The following is a 24619-nucleotide window of genomic DNA, read 5'->3' as shown; positions in this document are numbered from 1 at the left end:
AACAGTTATGAATGTTTTATGACCTACAATGAGCAGTTGTGAATGCGAACAGTTGTGAACAGTTGTAAGCTCACCTGAACAACTCGACCACGTTCTCTCCAGTCTTCTTGATCTCCTCTTCAGGCAACATAGAGAGGATAGCAGCCTTCTGGTAGACGTAGATGGCCTATAGAGACACACAGGGGTCAGGGGTCAGGGTGTGTCCCTCTCCAGGGTGTGTCCCTCTCCAGGGTGTGTCCCTCTCTCTACGTGTCTCTCCCTCCCTCCCTCTCTCTCTCTACATGTGTGTCTACCTACCTTGGACCAGCGACTCTCCTTACAGAGCAGGTCAGCGTATCTGTATGCCTGCAGCCAGTCCTGAGTGAAGGAGTGACTCCACATCAACTCCCAGTAACACAGGTGGTGAATCTGTCTCCACTGAGACTGGGCTAAGATACACTCCTCAAACTTTAACTGGGCCTTAGGGGAGAGTGAGGGGGGAGAGAGAGTGAGGGGGGAGAGAGAGTGAGGGGGGAGAGAGAGTGAGGGGGGAGAGAGAGTGAGGGGGGAGAGAGAGAGAGACAGGGGAGAGAGAGAGAGTGAGGGGGGAGAGAGAGAGAGACAGGGGAGAGAGAGACAGGGGAGAGAGAGAGAGACAGGGGAGAGAGAGACGGGAGAGAGAGAGGGGAGAGAGAGAGAGGGGAGAGAGAGGGGAGAGAGAGGGGAGAGAGAGGGGAGAGAGAGAGAGAGGTAGAAAGAGAGAGGTCTTATTTCCTGTAGTGATGGTAGAAATTACTGTGTACATAATGTTTGTATGGAATGTGATGATAGTAGGTTCTATATACAGTACCAGTCAAAAGTGTGGACACACCTACTCATTCAAGGGTTTTTCTTTATTTTTACTATTTTCTACATTGTAGAATAATAGTGAAGACATCACAACTATGAAATAACACATATGGAATCATGTAGTAACCAAAAAAAGTGTTAAACACATCAAAATATATTTTATATTTGAGATTCTTGAAAGTAGCCACCCTTTACCTTGATGACAGCTTTGCACACTCTTGACATTCTCTCAACCAGCTTCGTGAGGTAGTCACCTGGAATGCATTTCAATTAACAGGTGTGTCAAGTTAATTTGTGGAATTTCTTTCCTTCTTAATGCGTTTGAGCCAATCATTGTGTTGTGACAAGGTAGGGGGGGGGGGTATACAGAAGATGGCCCTATTTGGTAAAAGACCAAGTCCATATTTTGGCAAGAACAGCTCAAATAAGCAAAGAGAAATGACAGTCCATCATTACTTTAAGATATGAAGGTCACTCAATCGGGAAAATTTCAAAAATGTTGAAAGTTTTTTCAAGTGCAGTCGTAAAAACCATCAAGCGCTATGATGAAACTGGCTCTCATGAGGACCGCCACAGGAATGGACGACCCAGAGTTACCTCTGCTGCAGAGGATAAGTTCATTAGAGTTAACTGCACCTCATGCAGCCCAAATAAATTCTTCACAGAGTTCAAGTAACAGACACATCTCAACATCAACTGTTCAGAGGAGACTATGTGAATCAGGCCTTCGTGGTCGAATTGCTGTAAAGAAACCATTACTAAAGGACACCAATAAGAAGAAGAGACTTGCTTGGGCCAAGAAACACGAGCAGTGGACATTAGACCGGTGGAAATCTGTCCCTTGGACTGATGAGTTAAAATTTGAGATTTTTGGTTTCAACCGCCGTGTCTTTGTGAGATGCAGAGTAGGTGAACAGATGATCTCTGCATGTGTTGTTCCCACCGTGAAGCATGGAGGAGGAGGTGTGATGGTGCTTTGCTGGTGACACTGTCTGTGATTTATTTATAATTCAAGGCACACTTAACCATCATGGCTACCACAGCATTCTGCAGCGATACGCCATCCCATCTGATTAGCGCTTAGTGGGACTATCATTTGTTTTTCAACAGGACAATGACCCAACACACCTCCAGGCTGTGTAAGGGCTATTTGACCAAGAAGGAGAGTGATGGAGTGTGCAAAGCTGTCATCAAGGCAAAGGGTGGCTACTTTGAAGAATGTATATATATATATATATATATATATATATATATATATATATATATATATATATATATATATATAAAAAACACTGGTTTGGTTACTACCTTATTCCATATGTGTTATTTCATAGTTGTGATGTCTTCACTATTATTCTACAATGTAGAAAATAGTAAAAATAAAGAAAAACCCTGGAATGAGTCGGTGTGTCCAAACGTTTGACTGGTGCTGTACATAACGTTTGTATGAAATGTGATGTTAGTAACTTCTATGTACATAACGTTTGTATGAAATGTGATGTTAGTAACTTCTATGTACATAACGTTTGTACCAAATGTGATGTTAGTAACTTCTATGTACATAACGTTTGTATGAAATGTGATGTTAGTAACTTCTATGTACATAACGTTTGTACGAAATGTGATGTTAGTAACTTCTATGTACATAACGTTTGTACGAAATGTGATGTTAGTAACTTCTATGTACATAACGTTTGTACGAAATGTGATGTTAGTAACTTCTATGTACATAACGTTTGTACGAAATGTGATGTTAGTAACTTCTATGTACATAACGTTTGTACGAAATGTGATGTTAGTAACTTCTATGTACATAACGTTTGTACGAAATGTGACGTTAGTAACTTCTATGTACATAACGTTTGTACGAAATGTGATGTTAGTAACTTCTATGTACATAACGTTTGTATGAAATGTGATGTTAGTAACTTCTATGATGTTTCACCTTCTCGAAGTTTCCTCTGAGCACAGCAATCCGAGCAGAATAGAACAGAATGATAGAACCCTAGGAGAGAAACACTCCCATTAGTACTCTACCATACAGGGTGTGTGTGTGTGTGTGTGTGTGTGTGTGTGTGTGTGTGTGTGTGTGTGTGCGTGCGTGCGATACTTACGTTAGGGAACTTCTCGAGGTAAGGTCCCAGTAAGGCTTCTGCCTCTACAAGGTTTCCTTCTCCAGTACCTGGAACAACCATCACACAACCATCACACAACCAATGCTGTGACAAGGTAACCATAACACAACCAGCACACAACCAATGCTGTGACAAGGTAACCATAACACAACCATCACACAACCAATGCTGTGACAAGGTAACCATAACACAACCAGCACACAACCAATGCTGTGACAAGGTAACCATAACACAACCAATGCTGTGACAAGGTAACCATAACACAACCAGCACACAACCAATGCTGTGACAAGGTAACCATAACACAACCAGCACACAACCAATGCTGTGACAAGGTAACCATAACACAACCATCACACAACCAATGCTGTGACAAGGTAACCATAACACAACCACCATACAACCACATTACAACCACCATACAACCATGTTACAACCACCATACAACCATGTTACAACCATGTTACAACCACGTTACAACCACGTTACAACCATGTTACAACCACCATACAACCATGTTACAACCACGTTACAACCATGTTACAACCATGTTACAACCACCATACAACCATGTTACAACCACCATACAACCATATTACAACCACCATACAACCATGTTACAACCACCATGTTACAACCACCATACAACCAGAATACAACCACCATACAACCAGAATACAACCATGTTACAACCACCATACAACCAGAATACAACCACCATACAACCAGAATACAACCACCATACAACCAGAATACAACCACCATACAACCACCATACAGCCATGATAGAACCAGAATACAACCACCATACAACCAGAATACAACCATGTTACAACCAGAATACAACCATGTTACAACCACCATACAACCAGAATACAACCATGTTACAACCACCATACAACCATGTTACAACCACCATATAACGTTACAACCATCATATAACCATGTTACAACAATAATACAACCACCATACAACCACGATAGAACCAGAACACAACCACCATACAACCATGTTACAACCAGAATACAACCACGATAGAACCAGAATACAACCATCACAAATAACCACAACCACCAAACAAATATCACAAAATTACTGACCTTCTCCGAAACCTGGAACACACAACAATCGTCATTCAACCATCACACAACCTTTACACAACTATTAACCAGTGTGTGTGTGTGTGTGTGTGTATCCCTACCCAGAATGAGTGTAACATAGGTATGGTACAGCAGCAACGTTAACACACTGAGGACAGCTCTGAGACTGTGGCTTGCTGCTCCTTCTCTCAGCTGAGCCAGACCAAAGTCCTACAAGACACAATAACACCTCTTATAAGCATTCATAACAGTTCATAGCCTCCTTATAACAGCTCTTACCTGTTTTTTTTTTTTTTTTATTATTATTTTTTAAAATGTAACCTTTATTTAACTAGGCAAGTCGGTTAAGAACAAATTCTTATTTACAATGACGGCCTAGGAACAGTGGGTTAACTGCCTTGTTCAGGGGCAGAATGACAGATTTTTTTTACCGTGTCAGCTCGGGGATTCGATCTTGCAACCTTTCGGTTACTAGTCCAACGCTATAACCACTAAGCTACTTAACGCCCACAAGCCCCCCCCCCCCCCCCCCACAAGCATTCATTATAATCATTCATAGCAGCTCATTGCTAAACCATTGAACTCACTCTGTTGCCAGAGAAACCGATGACTTCCAGCAACCTGAGGATTCTCTGAGGAAGGAGGGACAGCATCTGAGAGAGAGAGAGAGAGAGAGAGAGAGAGAGAGAGAGAGAGAAAACGTGTTAAAACCAAGCTGTATTTATTTATAAACCCTCTCACACACCCTCCCGTCTTTCTTACCAGGTTGAAGGATCCGATACCCAGTCTCACTCCTCCTTCGAACTGCCTGAATGATTCACTGCTATGGTCCTGAGTCACATTCAGAATATTCTGACATTCCCTACAAGAAGATAGCACAGGATGTTATGTCACAAGTACAGTCCCCCAGCCAGTTATACCCATATTATACCCATCTACTAGTCCCCCAGCCAGTTATACCCATATTATACCCATCTACTAGTCTCCCAGCCAGTTATACCCATATTAGACCCATCTACTAGTCCCCCAGCCAGTTATACCCATCTACTAGTCCCCCAGCCAGTTATACCCATATTAGACCCATCTACTAGTCCCCCAGCCAGTTATACCCATATTAGACCCATCTACTAGTCCCCCAGCCAGTTATACCCATATTAGACCCATCTACTAGTCCCCCAGCCAGTTATACCCATATTAGACCCATCTACTAGTCCCCCAGCCAGTAATACCCATATTAGACCCATCTACTAGTCCCCCAGCCAGTTATACCCATATTAGACCCATCTACTAGTCCCCCAGCCAGTTATACCCATATTAGACCCATCTACTAGTCCCCCAGCCAGTTATACCCATATTAGACCCATCTACTAGTCCCCCAGCCAGTTATATCCATATTAGACCCATCTACTAGTCTCCCAGCCAGTTATACCCATATTAGACCCATCTACTAGTCCCCCAGCCAGTAATACCCATATTAGAACCATCTACTAGTCCCCCAGCCAGTTATACCCATATTAGACCCATCTACTAGTCCCCCAGCCAGTAATACCCATATTAGACCCATCTACTAGTCCCCCAGCCAGTAATACCCATATTAGACCCATCTACTAGTCGCCCAGCCAGTTACACCCATATTAGACCCATCTACTAGTCCCCCAGCCAGTAATACCCATATTAGACCCATCTACTAGTCCCCCAGCCAGTTATACCCATATTAGACCCATCTATTAGTCCCCCAGCCAGTTATACCCATATTAGACCCATCTACTAGTCCCCCAGCCAGTTATACCCATATTAGACCCATCTACTAGTCCCCCAGCCAGTAATACCCATATTAGACCCATCTACTAGTCCCCCAGCCAGTTATACCCATATTATACCCATCTACTAGTCCCCCAGCCAGTTATACCCATATTATACCCATCTACTAGTCCCCCAGCCAGTTATACCCATCTACTAGTCCCCCAGCCAGTTATACCCATATTAGACCCATCTACTAGTCCCCCAGCCAGTAATACCCATCTACTAGTCCCCCAGCCAGTTATACCCATATTAGACCCATCTACTAGTCCCCCAGCCAGTTATACCCATATTATACCCATCTACTAGTCCCCCAGCCAGTTATACCCATATTAGACCCATCTACTAGTCCCCCAGCCAGTAATACCCATATTAGACCCATCTACTAGTCCCCCAGCCAGAAATACCCATATTAGACCCATCTACTAGTCCCCCAGCCAGTTATACCCATATTAGACCCATCTACTAGTCCCCCAGCCAGTTATACCCATATTAGACCCATCTACTAGTCGCCCAGCCAGTTATACCCATCTACTAGTCCCCCAGCCAGTTATACCCATCTACTAGTCCCCCAGCCAGTTATACCCATATTAGACCCATCTACTAGTCCCCCAGCCAGTTATACCCATATTATACCCATCTACTAGTCCCCCAGCCAGTTATACCCATATTAGACCCATCTACTAGTCCCCCAGCCAGTTATAGCCATATTATACCCATCTACTAGTCCCCCAGCCAGTTATACCCATATTAGACCCATCTACTAGTCCCCCAGCCAGTAATACCCATATTAGACCCATCTACTAGTCCCCCAGCCAGTAATACCCATATTAGACCCATCTACTAGTCCCCCAGCCAGTAATACCCATATTAGACCCATCTACTAGTCCCCCAGCCAGTTATACCCATATTAGACCCATCTACTAGTCCCCCAGCCAGTTATACCATCTACTAGTCCCCCAGCCAGTTATACCCATATTATACCCATCAACTAGTCCCCCAGCCAGTTATACCCATATTAGACCCATCTACTAGTCCCCCAGCCAGTTATACCCATATTAGACCCATCTACTAGTCCCCCAGCCAGAAATACCCATATTAGACCCATCTACTAGTCCCCCAGCCAGTTATACCCATATTAGACCCATCTACTAGTCTCCCAGCCAGTTATACCCATATTAGACCCATCTACTAGTCCCCCAGCCAGTTATACCCATATTAGACCCATCTACTAGTCCCCCAGCCAGTTATACCCATATTAGACCCATCTACTAGTCCCCCAGCCAGTTATACCATCTACTAGTCCCCCAGCCAGTTATACCCATATTATACCCATCTACTAGTCCCCCAGCCAGTTATACCCATATTAGACCCATCTACTAGTCCCCCAGCCAGTTATACCCATATTAGACCCATCTACTAGTCCCCCAGCCAGTAATACCCATATTAGACCCATCTACTAGTCCCCCAGCCAGTTATACCCATCTACTAGTCCCCCAGCCAGTTATACCCATCTACTAGTCCCCCAGCCAGTTATAACCATATTAGACCCATCTACTAGTCTCCCAGCCAGTTATACCCATATTATACCCATCTACTAGTCTCCCAGCCAGTTATACCCATATTAGACCCATCTACTAGTCCCCCAGCCAGTTATACCCATCTACTAGTCCCCCAGCCAGTTATACCCATCTACTAGTCCCCCAGCCAGTTATACCCATATTAGACCCATCTACTAGTCTCCCAGCCAGTTATACCCATATTAGACCCATCTATTAGTCCCCCAGCCAGTTATACCCATATTAGACCCATCTACTAGTCCCCCAGCCAGTTATACCCATATTAGACCCATCTACTAGTCCCCCAGCCAGTTATACCCATATTAGACCCATCTACTAGTCCCCCAGCCAGTTATACCCATATTAGACCCATCTACTAGTCCCCCAGCCAGTTATACCCATATTAGACCCATCTACTAGTCCCCCAGCCAGTTATACCCATATTAGACCCATCTACTAGTCCCCCAGCCAGTTATACCCATATTAGACCCATCTACTAGTCCCCCAGCCAATTATACCCATCTACTAGTCCCCCAGCCAGTTATACCCATATTAGACCCATCTACTAGTCCCCCAGCCAGTTATACCCATATTAGACCCATCTACTAGTCTCCCAGCCAGTTATACCCATATTAGACCCATCTACTAGTCCCCCAGCCAGTTATACCCATATTAGACCCATCTACTAGTCCCCCAGCCAGTTATACCCATATTAGACCCATCTACTAGTCCCCCAGCCAGTTATACCCATCTACTAGTCCCCCAGCCAGTTATACCCATCTACTAGTCCCCCAGCCAGTTATACCCATATTAGACCCATCTACTAGTCCCCCAGCCAGTTATACCCATATTAGACCCATCTACTAGTCCCCCAGCCAGTTATACCCATATTAGACCCATCTACTAGTCCCCCAGCCAGTTATACCCATATTAGACCCATCTACTAGTCCCCCAGCCAGTTATACCATCTACTAGTCCCCCAGCCAGTTATACCCATATTATACCCATCTACTAGTCCCCCAGCCAGTTATACCCATATTAGACCCATCTACTAGTCCCCCAGCCAGTTATACCCATATTAGAGCCATCTACTAGTCCCCAGCCAGTAATACCCATATTAGACCCATCTACTAGTCCCCCAGCCAGTTATACCCATCTACTAGTCCCCCAGCCAGTTATACCCATATTAGACCCATCTACTAGTCTCCCAGCCAGTTATACCCATATTATACCCATCTACTAGTCTCCCAGCCAGTTATACCCATATTAGACTCATCTACTAGTCCCCCAGCCAGTCATACCCATATTATACCCATCTACTAGTCCCCCAGCCAGTTATACCCATCTACTAGTCCCCCAGCCAGTAATACCCATCTACTAGTCCCCCAGCCAGTTATACCCATATTAGACCCATCTACTAGTCCCCCAGCCAGTTATACCCATATTATACCCATCTACTAGTCCCCCAGCCAGTTATACCCATATTAGACCCATCTACTAGTCCCCCAGCCAGTAATACCCATATTAGACCCATCTACTAGTCCCCCAGCCAGAAATACCCATATTAGACCCATCTACTAGTCCCCCAGCCAGTTATACCCATATTAGACCCATCTACTAGTCCCCCAGCCAGTTATACCCATATTAGACCCATCTACTAGTCGCCAAGCCAGTTATACCCATCTACTAGTCCCCCAGCCAGTTATACTCATCTACTAGTCCCCCAGCCAGTTATACCCATATTAGACCCATCTACTAGTCCCCCAGCCAGTTATACCCATATTATACCCATCTACTAGTCCCCCAGCCAGTTATACCCATATTAGACCCATCTACTAGTCCCCCAGCCAGTTATAGCCATATTATACCCATCTACTAGTCCCCCAGCCAGTTATACCCATATTAGACCCATCTACTAGTCCCCCAGCCAGTAATACCCATATTAGACCCATCTACTAGTCCCCCAGCCAGTAATACCCATATTAGACCCATCTACTAGTCCCCCAGCCAGTTATACCCATATTAGACCCATCTACTAGTCCCCCAGCCAGTTATACCATCTACTAGTCCCCCAGCCAGTTATACCCATATTATACCCATCAACTAGTCCCCCAGCCAGTTATACCCATATTAGACCCATCTACTAGTCCCCCAGCCAGTTATACCCATATTAGACCCATCTACTAGTCCCCCAGCCAGAAATACCCATATTAGACCCATCTACTAGTCCCCCCAGCCAGTTATACCCATATTAGACCCATCTACTAGTCTCCCAGCCAGTTATACCCATATCAGACCCATCTACTAGTCCCCCAGCCAGTTATACCCATATTAGACCCATCTACTAGTCCCCCAGCCAGTTATACCCATATTAGACCCATCTACTAGTCCCCCAGCCAGTTATACCATCTACTAGTCCCCCAGCCAGTTATACCCATATTATACCCATCTACTAGTCCCCCAGCCAGTTATACCCATATTAGACCCATCTACTAGTCCCCCAGCCAGTTATACCCATATTAGACCCATCTACTAGTCCCCCAGCCAGTAATACCCATATTAGACCCATCTACTAGTCCCCCAGCCAGTTATACCCATCTACTAGTCCCCCAGCCAGTTATACCCATCTACTAGTCCCCCAGCCAGTTATAACCATATTAGACCCATCTACTAGTCTCCCAGCCAGTTATACCCATATTATACCCATCTACTAGTCTCCCAGCCAGTTATACCCATATTAGACCCATCTACTAGTCCCCCAGCCAGTTATACCCATCTACTAGTCCCCCAGCCAGTTATACCCATCTACTAGTCCCCCAGCCAGTTATACCCATATTAGACCCATCTACTAGTCTCCCAGCCAGTTATACCCATATTAGACCCATCTATTAGTCCCCCAGCCAGTTATACCCATATTAGACCCATCTACTAGTCCCCCAGCCAGTTATACCCATATTAGACCCATCTACTAGTCCCCCAGCCAGTTATACCCATATTAGACCCATCTACTAGTCCCCCAGCCAGTTATACCCATATTAGACCCATCTACTAGTCCCCCAGCCAGTTATACCCATATTAGACCCATCTACTAGTCCCCCAGCCAGTTATACCCATATTAGACCCATCTACTAGTCCCCCAGCCAGTTATACCCATATTAGACCCATCTACTAGTCCCCCAGCCAGTTATACCCATATTAGACCCATCTACTAGTCCCCCAGCCAATTATACCCATCTACTAGTCCCCCAGCCAGTTATACCCATATTATACCCATCTACTAGTCCCCCAGCCAGTTATACCCATATTATACCCATCTACTAGTCCCCCAGCCAGTTATACCCATATTAGACCCATCTACTAGTCCCCCAGCCAGTTATACCCATCTACTAGTCCCCCAGCCAGTTATACCCATATTAGACCCATCTACTAGTCCCCCAGCCAGTTATACCCATCTACTAGTCCCCCAGCCAGTTATACCCATCTACTAGTCCCCCAGCCAGTTATACCCATCTACTAGTCCCCCAGCCAGTAATACCCATATTAGACCCATCTACTAGTCCCCCAGCCAGTTATACCCATCTACTAGTCCCCCAGCCAGTTATACCCATCTACTAGTCCCCCAGCCAGTTATACCCATATTATACCCATCTACTAGTCCCCCAGCCAGTTATACCCATATTAGACCCATCTACTAGTCTCCCAGCCAGTTATACCCATATTATACCGATCTACTAGTCCCCCAGCCAGTTATACCCATATTAGACCCATCTACTAGTCTCCCAGCCAGTTATACCCATATTAGACCCATCTACTAGTCCCCCAGCCAGTTATACCCATATTATAATTATTCTACTGATTCAACAAGTCAAGTTATTCCAACTAGGATCTATGGCAGGTTTGGGGAACACTGACTTGTAAATCTGGTAACTATGGCAGGTTTGGGGAACACTGACTTGTAAATCTGGTAACTTGTGCGTATTTTGATCCCTCCTTTGATAAAGCTGATCATGTTTTCATCCTGTTGAAAGAAAGAGAGAGAGAGCAACAAGTCAGAATGAATTAGGACAAGAACACTGTATTAGGGTTAGGATATTTTACCTGTGTTAGATTAGGGTTAGGATATTTTACCTGTGTAGATTAGGGTTAGGATATTTTACCTGTGTAGATTAGGGTTAGGATATTTTACCTGTGTTAGATTAGGGTTAGGATATTTTACCTGTGTTAGATTAGGGTTAGGATATTTCACCTGTGTTAGATTAGGGTTAGGATATTTCACCTGTGTAGATTAGGGTTAGGATATTTTACCTGTGTAGATTAGGGTTAGGATATTTTACCTGTGTAGATTAGGGTTAGGATATTTCACCTGTGTAGATTAGGGTTAGGATATTTTACCTGTGGTAGATTAGAGTTAGGATATTTTACCTGCGGTAGATTAGAGTTAGGATATTTTACCTGCGGTAGATTAGGGTTAGGATATTTTACCTGTACGAAGGTGAGCGTGGCTTTCTGCAGTAGGCACTCAGCATAGCAGATCTCTGCATGCATCTCCTCTGGAACACATAAACGGATACGTTAAAGTGAAAACACACACACACACGCATTCCATGTTGGTCATTCAGCAGACGCTCCTATCCAGAGAGACTTCCTGTTAGTGGCTGATCTAAATAAGGTTGGTGAGACAAACACATAGAAAGCCTTCCTCAAAACAACAGCTATCAGCCATATCAATGGTAAGTAGTGAGGAAAGTTCAGAGACAAAACTAGTCTGAGGTAGTCAGTTCAACACCAGTCTGAGGTAGTCAGTGTAGTCAGTTCAACACCAGTCTGAGGTGGTCAGTTCAACACTAGTCTGAGGAAGTCAGTTCAACACTAGTCTGAGGTAGTCAGTTCAACACTGTGTCTGAGGTAGTCAGTTCAACACTGTGTCTGAGGTAGTCAGTTCAACACTGTGTCTGAGGTAGTCAGTTCAACACTGTGTCTGAGGTAGTCAGTTCAACACTGTGTCTGAGGTAGTCAGTTCAACACTGTGTCTGAGGTAGTCAGTTCAACACTGTGTCTGAGGTAGTCAGTTCAACACTGTGTCTGAGGTAGTCAGTTCAACACCAGTCTGAGGTAGTCAGTTCAACACCAGTCTGAGGTAGTCAGTTCAACACCAGTCTGAGGTAGTCAGTTCAACACCAGTCTGAGGTAGTCAGTTCAACACCAGTCTGAGGTAGTCAGTTCAACACCAGTCTGAGGTAGTCAGTTCAACACCAGTCTGAGGTAGTCAGTTCAACACCAGTCTGAGGTAGTCAGTTCAACACCAGTCTGAGGTGGTCAGTTCAACACCAGTCTGAGGTAGTCAGTTCAACACCCGTCTGAGGTGGTCAGTTCAACACCAGTCTGAGGTAGTCAGTTCAACACTGTGTCTGAGGTAGTCAGTTCAACACTGTGTCTGAGGTAGTCAGTTCAACACTGTGTCTGAGGTAGTCAGTTCAACACCAGTCTGAGGTAGTCAGTTCAACACCAGTCTGAGGTAGTCAGTTCAACACCAGTCTGAGGTAGTCAGTTCAACACTGTGTCTGAGGTAGTCAGTTCAACAGAAACAACACTCACCTTCTCTGAGGTGGTCGTTAGACTGTTTGGTCACCAGACTGGAGATAGACTCCACCACAGAGTTTCTCTTCCTGAACCTACACACAGTAAAAGGAGTTACACGAGTGTGTGTGTGTGTGTGTGTGTGTGTGTGTGTGTGTGTGTACCTCTGGCAGGTTGTTAAGGCCTCTTTGATGACGGCCATGGCTGTCTGTATGTCTCTGTGTTCAAACGTCATGGCAGCCTGCATCACCAGAATAGAACTGTAGCCCAGAGCATGATACATACTGTCCTTCCACCTGGAATAAACACAGTCTGCATTACCAGAATAGAACTGTAGCCTAGAGCATGATACATACTGTCCTTCCACCTGGAATAAACACAGCCTGCATCACCAGAATAGAACTGTAGCCCAGAGCATGATACATACTGTCCTTCCACCTGGAATAAACACAGCATGCATTACCAGAATAGAACTGTAGCCCAGAGCATGATACATACTGTCCTTCCACCTGGAATACAATCAAACGTAGTCTCCAAAGGGACAAGCATGACAAAAACAGAGTCCATACGAAAGAGTTAAACATCACAGTGGTCATGGCAACAAACAGACACGTGTTAGTACCATGGTTTGAGGAGGTCCAGGGCCTCTGAGAATTTGTTGTTCAGGACAAGGTTCAGAGCCATAGAACACTCTTCTATGGAAGTCTTCAAATCCATCTTTCCAGCCCTGGGGGGGAGAGGGACAGACAGAGAGAGGGGTGGGGAGAGACAGAGAGAGGGGAGAGAGCGAGAGAGAGGTGGGGAGAGACAGAGAGATGGAAGAGAGCGAGAGGCGTGCAAGAAATGTTGGAGAGAAGGAGAGCGAGGGGAAAGAGGGGGGAGAGAGAGAGCGAAAGATACAGGAGAGACAGAGTGAGATGGAGTGAGGGGGGAGAGAGAAAGGGAGAGCAGGGGGTAGAGGGGGAGAGAGAGTGGGGAGAGAAAGAGAACAGAGAGAGAGAGAGGGTAGAGGGGGAGAGATCGAGAGAGGTACGAGAAAGGGGGGAGAGAGAGAAGGGGGAGAGAGATGGTGAGGGAGAGAGACAGCAATACAGGAGAGACAGAGAGAGCAAGAGGGAGTGAGACAGAGGGGAGAGAGAGAGAGGGCGAAAGAGAGAGACAGATACAAGATACAGAGCGAGAGAGGAGTAAGAAGAAAATATTAACCCAATACACACAGTTACAGGATGGAGCACTGCCATGTCACCAACCTCCTCCCTATAGGCTGTCTCGTCGTCGCGGTGATCAGGCCTACCACTGTTGTGTCGTCCGCAAACTTAATGATGGTGTTGGACTTGTGTTTGGCTACGCATTCGTGGGTGAACAGGGAGTACAGGAGGAGACTGATCACGCACCCCTGGGGGGCCCCAGTGTTAAGGATCAGCATGGCAGATGTGTTGTTGCCTACCCTCACCACCTGGGGGCAGTCTGACAAGAAGTCCAGGATCCTTAGCTTAGAGGGCACTATGGTGTTGAACACTGAGCTGTAGTCAATGAACAGCATTCTTACATAGGTTAGACGGCTACTGTTTAAAGGTCTTGCTCACATTGGCTACGGAGAGCGTGATCACACAGTTGTCCAGAACAGCTGGTGCTCTCATGCATGCTTCAGTGTTGCTTGCCTCGTAGCAAGCATAAAAAAGGCATTTAGCTCGTCTGGTAGGCTCGCATCACAGGGCAGCTCGCGGCTGGGTTTCCCTTTGTAGTCTGTAATAGTTTGCAAGCACTGCCACATCCTACAAGCGTCAGAGCTGGTGAAGTAGGATTCAATCTTGGTCCTGTATTGATGCTTTGCTTGTTTGATGGTTGGTCTGAGGGCATAACAGGATTTCTTATAAGCGTCTGGATTAGTGTCCCCGCTCCTTGAAAGGGGCAGCTCTAGCCTTTAGCTCGATGCGGTTGTTGCCTGCAATCCATGGCTTCTGGTTGGGATATGTACGTAAGGTCACTGTGGGGACGACGTTGTCGATGCACTTATTGATGAAGCCGGTGACTGAGGTGGTATACTCCTCAATGTCATCGGATGAATCCCAGAACATATTCCAGTCTGTGCTAGCGAAACAATCCTGTAGCTTAGCGTCCGCTTCAACTCTTATTGGTGAAGCCGGTGACTGAGGTGGTTTACTCCTCAATGCCACTGGGCTCCTGAGTGGTGCAGTGGTCTAAGGCACTGCATCTCACTGCAAGAGGCATCACTGCAGTCCCTGGATCGAATGATTGTGGAGTCCAATAGGCTGGCGCACAATTGGCCCAGCGTTGTCCGGGGTAGGCTGTCATTGTAAATAAGAATTCGTTCTTAACCGACTTGCCTAGTTAAATAAAGGTTAAATATATATACTTTTTTAAATAAAAATAAAAATAAAATCCTGGAACATATTCCAGTCTGTGTAAAACAGTCCTGTAGCTTGGCATCCGCGTGATCTGACCACTACCGTATTGAGCGAGTCACTGGTACTTCCTGCTTTCGTTTTTTTTGCTTGTAAGCAGGAATCAGGAGGATAGAATTATGGTCAGATTTGCCAAATGGAGGGCGAGGGAGAGCTTTGTACGTGTCTCTGTGTGTGGAGTAAAGGTGGTCTAGAGTGCAAACGGGTTGAAGTTTGCTTCTGGATGAGCATTTTCTTGTTTGCTTATGGCCTTATACAGCTCATCTAGTTTTTATCGCTTAGTGCATCGGTATGTGGTGGTAATTAGACGGCTACTAATAATTTAGATCAGAACTCTCTTGGTAGATAGTATGGTCTACAGCTTATCATGAGGTACTCTACCTCAGGCGAGCAATACCTCGAGACTTCTTTAATATTAGACATCGCGCACCAGCTGTTAAGAGACACACACATCACCGCCCCTCGTCTTACCAGACGCAGCTGCCCTGTCCTGCCGATCCCCGGAAAACCCAGCCAACTCTATATTATCCGTGTCGGCGTTCAGCCACGACTCGGTGAAACATAAGATATTACTGTTTTTTAATGTCGGATAGTCTTAATCGTAGATCATCCATTTTGTTTTCCAGTGATTGCATGTTGGCTAATAATACGGATGATAGTGGAGGTTTACTCACACGCCAACGAATTCTCCCAAGGCACCACGACCCCCCCCCCTTTTCTCCGTATTTTCTTCACGCAAATGACGGGGATTTGGGCCTGGTTTTTGCGTCGAACTCATTCAAGAAAATAAATCTTGTTCCAGTTCGAGGTGAGTAATCGCTGATTTGATATTCAGAAGCTCTTTTCGGTCATAAGAAAGTAGCAGCAACATTATATACAAAACAAACAAAATAGCCTGTAAAACAGAGGAGGTCAGAATAGAGAGGATGTAGTCTGTCTTCATGTTCTAGTACCCATAATACATCATGTTTTATCTACTGTCTACAGAGGTCAGAATAGAGAGGATGTACAGCCCCCCCCCCCCCCCATGCCATTAGTCCACTTTTGATACATTCCCACAAAATTGATATTCATACTGTAGAGATTCTTCACGTAGAAGGAGTCTAAACACATAGGAGAGGCATCTCTCTCACTCTCTCCCTCCCTCCCTCCCTCTCCCCCTCTCAAGCCGTCCTAGCTTAGCAGATCCCCCCCCCCCCCCATCTCAGAGGACGAATAGTTAAAAATAACAGAGAGACCGGGGGAGAGAGGGGGGGAAAAAAAGAGTGAGATGAGACAGAAAGAGAGGGGGTGGAGTTGGGAAGAGAGAGCGAGCAAGTAGAAAGAGAGAGGGAGAGACGGGGGGGGGGGGGGCAGTAAAAACTAGAAAGGGCGAGGATGGAAAAAGAGAGGGAGTATATTGCGGCATCTGTGATGGATGATGACTGTCTACAGCTAATCACACACACACACACACACACACACACACACACACACACCTTCCTGCCTAATATGCATCCAAAAGAAAGAGAAGGGAGGAAACAGAACAACATATAGAAAAGGGAGAGGAGAGTGAAACAGCTGGAGGTGAATGGAAAAACACGACATGACCAAAAGTATGTGGACACCTGCTATTATCTAACATTAGGTAGAAACACGACATGATCAAAAAGTATGTGGACACCTGCTATTATCTAACATTAAGTAGAAACACGACATGATCAAAAGTATGTGGACACCTGCTATTATCTAACATTAGGTAGAAACACGACATGATCAAAAGTATGTGGACACCTGCTATTATCTAACATTAGGTAGAAACACGACATGATCAAAAGTATATGGACACCTGCTCGTCGAACATCTCATTCCAAAATCATGGGTATTAACATGGGCTTGTCCCCCCCCCCCCCCCTTGCTGCTATAACAGCCTCCACTCTTCTGGGAAGGTTTTCCACTAGATGTTGGAACATTGCTGCAGGGGATTTGCTTCCATTCAGCCACAAGAGCAGTAGTGAGGTCGGACACTGATGTTGGGCGATTAGGCCTGGCTCACCGTCTGCATCCCAATTCATCCCAAAGGTGTTCGATTGGTTGAAGTCAGGGCTCTGTGCAGACCAATCAAGTTCTTCCACACCGATCTCAACAAACCGTTTCTGTATGGACCTCGCTTTGTGCACAGGGGCATTGTCATACTGAAACAGGAAAGAGCCTTCCCCAAACTGTTGCCACAAACCTGGATGCACAGAATCGTCTAGAATGTCATTGTATGCTGTAGCGTTAAGATTTCCCTTCACTGGAACTACGGGACCTGAACCATGAAAAACAGCCCCAGACCATTATTCCTCCTCCACCAAACTTTACAGTTGGCACTATGCATTCGAGCAGGTAGCGTTCTCCTGGCATCCGCAGAACCCAGCGCCCATCACTCCAGAGAATGCGTTTCCACTGCTCCAGAGTCCAATAGCGGCGAGTTTTACACCACTCCAGCCGACGCTTGGCATTGCGCATGGTGATCTTAGGCTTGTGTGCGGCTGCTCGGCCGTGGAAACCCATTTCATGAAGCTCCCAACGAACAGTTGTTGTGCTGACGTTGCTTCCAGAGGCAGTTTGGAACTCGGTAGTGAGCGTTGCAACTGAGAACAGATGCGTTTTTACGTACTTCAGCACTCGGCGGTCCCGTTCTGTGAGATTGTGTGGCCTACCACTTCGTGGTAACAGCACTTACAGTTGACCGGGGGCAGCTCTAGCAGAGCAGACTGACTTGTTGGAACGGTGTCATCCTATGACGGTGCCACGTTGAAAGTCACTGAGCTCTTCAGTAAGGCCATTCTACTGCTAGTGAAGGAGATAAGTGTTTCCAGTTTCAGAGATTTTTGTAGTTCGTTCCAGTCATTGGCAGCAGAGAACTGGAAGGAGAGACGACCAAAGGAGGAGTTGGCTTTAGGGGTGACCAGAGAGATATACCTGCTGGAGCGCGTGCTACAGGTGGGTGCTGCTATGGTGACCAGTGAGCGGAGATAAGGGGGGGACTTTACCTAGCAGGGTCTTGTAGATGACCTGGAGCCAATGTGTTTGGTGACGATTATGAAGCGAAGGCCAGCCAACGAGAGCATACAGGTCGCAGTGGTGGGTAGTATATGGGGCTTTGGTGACAAAACGGATGGCACTGTGACAGACTGCATCCAGCTTGTTGAGTAGGATATTGGAAGCTATTTTGTAAATGACATCGCCGAAGTCGAGGATTGGTAGGATGGTCAGTTTTACGAGGGTATGTTTGGCAGCATGAGTGAAGGATGCTTTGTTGCTTTGCTACGGGTTAAACATCTTTGAGATGTAAAGTAGGCTTGGGCGGTATCCATATTGTCATACGAGGATGTTCGGGATTACCGGCCCTGAACACAAGGGCTGCTATTTTCTAACCCTTACAGGCTCTGTTATGCGAGGGCTAGCAATGTCAACAAGTATATGTACAATCCCATAAAGAATGCTAACAGGGGAATCCCTCCTTCAATTTAATTCGCTCTTCTGACTGTCCATCAACTCCTGGCTGAACCGTACGACACAGCCACTGACAGAGCACATGCCTGTCATCGTTACGTCGTAGCGCAGCAAGAGAGAGTTGTTTCATCACTATAGCACATTCAGAGATTGATTTTAAAGTCGACTATCAAAAGTAATCTAAAATAATTAATAGATTTTTTTTTTTAAACAAAAAAACAAACACTTTCTGTTTGTCAAAGACGGACAAGATTAATATGAGATGAAAGGCGAGTTCCTAATGAGTCCAGGAAGCCAAGCTAGAGCTCTGTGTGACGTCCACAGCGACGGGGGCCGACATTTTGATCAAGAGACCTTTAGAAAATAGGCACGTTTTCTCTAACACTAAACATAACAAATATGTATTTTACAGTTATAAGGAAGGTGAAATCTTTAGTCATTTTATAAATTTGATTATACTATATTTAGAAAACATGTCATTTCAAGCCTTATTCATACAATTTTGTTTCACAGGAAATGTATAAAAAAAAATCATATTTTAATAATATTTTCATATTGTAATCATATTTTAATCATTTAAAAAATATATATATATATATACACACTGAGTGTACAAAACATTAAGAACACCTTCCTACTATTGTCACGACTTCCACCGAAGTCGGTCCCTCTCCTTGTTCGGGCGGCGTTCGACGTCACCGGCCTTCTAGCCATCGCCGCTCCACCTTTCATTTTCCATTTGTTTTGTCTTGTTTTCCCGCACACCTGGTTCACATTCCCTCATCAGACTAAAATGTATATTACCCTCTGTTCCCCCCCATGTCTGTGTGTGGAATTGTTCTTTGTGTAGGGTGTTACGCTACAGGCTGGCTTGCGCTAGGTTTGTTTCAAACCTAGGTTTGTTTGTTTTTGTTTAATCCGGTTCATGTTACCGTGGTTGTGCTTTGTGCTGCCTCGCCTGTGCCTTTTGGCCAGGGTGTATATTAAAGTTCTCCTGTTATCACTCTCTGCTCTCCTGCGCCTGACTTCCCGGCAACCAGTCACTCACCCCGTTACAACTATTGAGTTGCGCGTGCGAAAAACCCAGCAGCGTTTCAGTTCTTGACACGAACCGGTGCACCCGGCACCTACTACCATACCCCATTTAAAAGGCACTTAAATATTGTGTCTTGCCCATTCACCCTCTGAATGGCACACGTACACAATCCATGTCTCAGTTGTCTCAATCCTTCTTTAACCCCGTCTCCTCCCCTTCATGTACACTGATTGAAGTGGATTTAACAGGTGACTTCAATAAGGGATCATAGCTCCCTTTCACCTGGATTCACCTGGTCAGTCTATGTCATGGAAAGAGCAGGTGTTCTTAATGTTTTGTACACTCAGTGTATGTTTGCTGTTGCACTTTTAAATACAATTATAAAAGGTTGTTTTGAATGTCTTGTCCACTCTCTAGTGATGTGTTCTACATCATCAAAGATGACAATTAACAACGATAGGACAGTCATTTGCTCCTAAATTCGGTCTGGTGCTCCTAAATTCTGTCTGGTGCTCCTAAATTCTAGTCTGGTGCTCCTAACTTCTGTCTGGGCCCAACGTCTAGGGAAAAGCGTTCATTTAGAGCCCTGAACACTAAAATAGAGCTTCTGGTGTGATCACAGTAAAATAGAGCTTCTGGTGTGATCACAGTAAAATAGAGCTTCTGGTGTGATCACAGTAAAATAGAGCTTCTGGTGTGATCACAGTAAAATAGAGCTTCTGGTGTGATCACAGTAAAATAGAGCTTCTGGTGTGATCACAGTAAAACTTGTCGATATGAAAGCATAGATTATCAAAGACATCGTTTCTAATTGAGTTACAACTGAAGTGTCAGTTCAAAACAGAGACGAGTGATTGAAGCGAGCGCCCGGGAGCTGGCTCAGCTCAAGCAGCCTGCGCAACTGAAAGATGTTATCGACCAATGAGAGGATTGCATTAAATATTCTGCTAAGCAATGCATGCTTCTGATTGGACAAAAACAGATGAAAAGGAGTTTCATGTCAAATTAAAATGTCCATTAGTCTCACAACTTAAATAAAACGTAATTCGTGTTTTTTTTTTCAGGGCGTCTCGTTAACGTCATTCGCTGTTTCAGGGCGTCTCGTTAACGTCATTAGCTGTTTTTTTAGGGCGTCTCGTTAACGTCATTAGCTGTTTTTTTAGGGCGTCTCGTTAACGTCATTCGCTGTTTTTTCAGGGCGTCTCGTTAACGTCATTCGCTGTTTCAGGGCGTCTCGTTAACGTCATTCGCTGTTTCAGGGCGTCTCGTTAACGTCATTCGCTGTTTCAGGGCGTCTCGTTAACGTCATTCGCTGTTTTTTCAGGGCGTCTCGTTAACGTCATTAGCTGTTTTTTCAGGGCGTCTCGTTAACGTCATTAGCTGTTTCAGGGCGTCTCGTTAACGTCATTCGCTGTTTTTTTAGGGTGTCTCATCTCGTTAACGTCATTAGTTTCCGTCAGGAACAAGAGGTTGGTGACTAAATGAACAGTGGTGTGTGTGTGGAACTTCAAGCCCTCTAAAATACTTACACGGGTATCCGGTCGTAGGCATCTTCAAAACAATCCTGCAAAACACAAAAACAGACAAGTTACATTACACCCACAGAAACACAGACAGTATGGTGCCAGCTGGAGCAGTGATAGCAGACAGTATGGTGCCAGCTAGAGCAGTGATAGCAGACAGTATGGTGCCAGCTGGAGCAGTGATAGCAGACAGTATGGTGCCAGCAGGAGCAGTGACAGCAGACAGTATGGTGCCAGCAGGAGCAGTGATAGCAGACAGTATGGTGCCAGCTGGAGCAGTGACAGCAGACAGTATGGTGCCAGCTGGAGCAGTGATAGCAGACAGTATGGTGCCAGCTAGAGCAGTGACAGCAGACAGTATGGTGCCAGCTGGAGCAGTGATAGCAGACAGTATGGTGCCAGCAGGAGCAGTGACAGCAGACAGTACGGTGCCAGCTGGAACAGTGAGAGCAGACAGTATGGTGCCAGCTGGAACAGTGAGAGCAGACAGTATGGTGCCAGCTGGAACAGTGAGAGCAGACAGTATGGTGCCAGCTGGAGCAGTGACAGCAGACAGTATGGTGCCAGCTGGAGCAGTGATAGCAGACAGTATGGTGCCAGCTAGAGCAGTGACAGCATGTGATACAGGTGCAGAACCTGCTTCATGACTGGAACACACACAGAGACAGAGAGACTAGAAAGAGAGATGTTTTTACAAAAAGATAGCTTCAGAGTTAGATAAACTTGGATTTTTCCACAAGGACATATACAGGATACTACCCTCCACAACATAACCTTCACTCTAAATCAAAACTCCAAACCTACAACCTGATTTTGGACAAAACTACCCAGAAGGATTCAAAGATTCTTATTTCCAAGATTTACAGCAAATGGTCTGGCAAACAAACAACAGAAACCTGAAGCACCATCCAACCTGGAACTGAGTGAGTCATGTTTAATCTGAAGTCCATCCTGGAACTGAGTGAGTCATGTTCAGTCTGTAGTCCAATCTGGAACTGAGTGAGTCATGTTCAGTCTGTAGTCCAACCAGGAACTGAATGAGTCATGTTCAGTCTGTAGTCCAACCAGGAACTGAGTGAGTCATGTTCAGTCTGTAGTCCAACCTGGAACTGAGTGAGTCATGTTTAGTCTGTAGTCCAACCTGGAACTGAGTGAGTCATGTTTAGTCTGTAGTCCAACCTGGAACTGAGTGAGTCATGTTCAGTCTGTAGTCCAACCAGGAACTGAATGAGTCATGTTCAGTCTGTAGTCCAACCTGGAACTGAGTGAGTCATGTTCAGTCTGTAGTCCAACCAGGAACTGAGTGAGTCATGTTCAGTCTGTAGTCCAACCAGGAACTGAGTGAGTCATGTTCAGTCTGTAGTCCAACCAGGAACTGAGTGAGTCATGTTCAGTCTGTAGTCCAACCTGGAACTGAGTGAGTCATGTTCAGTCTGTAGTCCAACCTGGAACTGAGTGAGTAATGTTTAGTCTGAAGCTACTATTATTAAAGCCAAGAAGAAAATACATTACAATAATATATTTTACTTTATAAGGACTGAATGCTAAGTTAAGGCTACCAAGCTTGCCAGGACAGAACAGACCGGGTGCCTCAATTAGCACTGAGGTTTGAAGTGAGACGTGTCAAAGCCCTCGAGGGCAACAATGGCAGGAGAGTTTCACAGCCTCCCCCACCCAAATGCAGAAGCCTTTGAAGCTCCCTCCCTCTGTTCAGAGGTCGTTATAAAACAGTACCCCGTGGATGTAAAAAAATGAGAAGGAACGAAAAGAGTACAAAAAGTAGGCTGCTTATTGAAAATCAAGAGACACTTTTTGCTGACTATTATTTTTTTTTAAATGGGAGCATAAGCAACTTTATTTTCCACCCAGACCATCCTCTGGCATGGCACAGTGCTATATTAACACACTACCACTCTGTTAGGAGGTGGGGGTGTTAGCGATGGGTGGAAACTCAGGATGTTAGACAACGAGGACTCTGAGTCAGCCAATGTCAACCTGTTCAAGTCTGGAACAGTAATGGTACAGGGCAACGCCAAACAGTTTCAGCTGGACGTTCACCTAATCAAAGTGGGAGCACAGCAGGAGAAACTCTCTTTGTGAAGACTCCCTCACCCCGATCGTGTCAGACCAGACCTCTTAATTAAACAACCCCACAGACGAGCATCCCCAAACGGAAAGTCAACCTCCCAGCACAGAGTACTACTCCCTCACTTTTTTTATTTTTATTTATTTCACCTTTATTTAACCAGGTAGGCAAGTTGAGAACAAGTTCTCATTTACAATTGCGACCTGGCCAAGATAAAGCAAAGCAGTTCGACAACATACAAAAACACAGAGTTACACATGGAGTAAAACAACATACAATCAATGATACAGTAGAAAAAAAATAAGACTATATACAATGTGAGCAAATGATGTGAGATAAGGGAGGTAAAGGCAAAAAAGGCCATGGTGGCAAAGTAAATAAAGTATAGCAAGTAAAACACTGGAATGGTAGATTTGTTATTTGAAGAAAGTTCAAAGTTAAAATATAAATAATATGGTGCAAAGGAGCAAAATAAATAAAGTAAATAAATACAGTAGGTAGGTGGTAGTAGTTTGGGCTAAATTATAGATGGGCTATGTACAGGTGCAGTGATCTGGGAGCTGCTCTGATAGCTGGTGCTTAAAGCTAGTGAGGGAGATAAGTGTTTCCAGTTTCAGAGATTTTTGTAGTTCGTTCCAGTCATTGGCAGCAGAGAACTGGAAGGAGAGACGACCAAAGGAGGAGTTGGCTTTAGGGGTGACCAGAGAGATATACCTGCTGGAGCGCGTGCTACAGGTGGGTGCTGCTATGGTGACCAGTGAGCGGAGATAAGGGGGGACTTTACCTAGCAAGGTCTTGTAAATGACCTGGAGCCAATGTGTTTGGCGACGATTATGAAGCGAAGGCCAGCCAACGAGAGCGTACAGGTCGCAGTGGTGGGTAGTATATGGGGCTTTGGTGACAAAACGGATGGCACTGTGATAGACTGCATCCAGCTTGTTGAGTAGGGTATTGGAGGCTATTTTGTAAATGACATCGCTGAAGTCGAGGATTGGTAGGATGGTCAGTTTTACGAGGGTAAGTTTGGCAGCATGAGTGAAGGATGCTTTGTTGCGAAATAGGAAGCCA

General features: G+C 45.2%; 1 protein-coding gene across 2 annotated transcripts in view; it reads right to left on the bottom strand.

Annotated features, from left to right (window-relative positions):
* ttc39b (tetratricopeptide repeat domain 39B) overlaps positions 1 to 24619 on the bottom strand; it is a 44734-nt gene that overhangs the window by 6525 nt on the left and 13590 nt on the right. For both annotated transcript variants that reach the window (XR_014381520.1, XM_082965409.1), the window contains exons 2-14: positions 21472 to 21506; positions 13623 to 13727; positions 13165 to 13296; positions 13019 to 13095; positions 11906 to 11973; positions 11377 to 11441; positions 4827 to 4926; positions 4652 to 4717; positions 4166 to 4274; positions 2943 to 3010; positions 2774 to 2833; positions 298 to 459; positions 75 to 166 (exon numbers count right to left, since the gene is read on the bottom strand). Coding sequence is in view for 1 of the 2 variants with exons in the window: in XM_082965409.1 (XP_082821535.1) it covers positions 75 to 166; positions 298 to 459; positions 2774 to 2833; positions 2943 to 3010; positions 4166 to 4274; positions 4652 to 4717; positions 4827 to 4926; positions 11377 to 11441; positions 11906 to 11973; positions 13019 to 13095; positions 13165 to 13296; positions 13623 to 13727; positions 21472 to 21506 (1139 nt within the window). In the remaining variant the exon portion in view is untranslated. The remainder of the gene's footprint in view (positions 1 to 74; positions 167 to 297; positions 460 to 2773; positions 2834 to 2942; positions 3011 to 4165; positions 4275 to 4651; positions 4718 to 4826; positions 4927 to 11376; positions 11442 to 11905; positions 11974 to 13018; positions 13096 to 13164; positions 13297 to 13622; positions 13728 to 21471; positions 21507 to 24619) is intronic.

The sequence above is a fragment of the Salmo salar genome, chromosome 18, assembly GCF_965601325.2.
Source record: "Salmo salar chromosome 18, fSalSal1, whole genome shotgun sequence".
In the NCBI taxonomy this organism is placed as follows: domain Eukaryota; kingdom Metazoa; phylum Chordata; class Actinopteri; order Salmoniformes; family Salmonidae; genus Salmo; species Salmo salar.
This window is presented reverse-complemented; position numbering and strand designations above follow the sequence as displayed.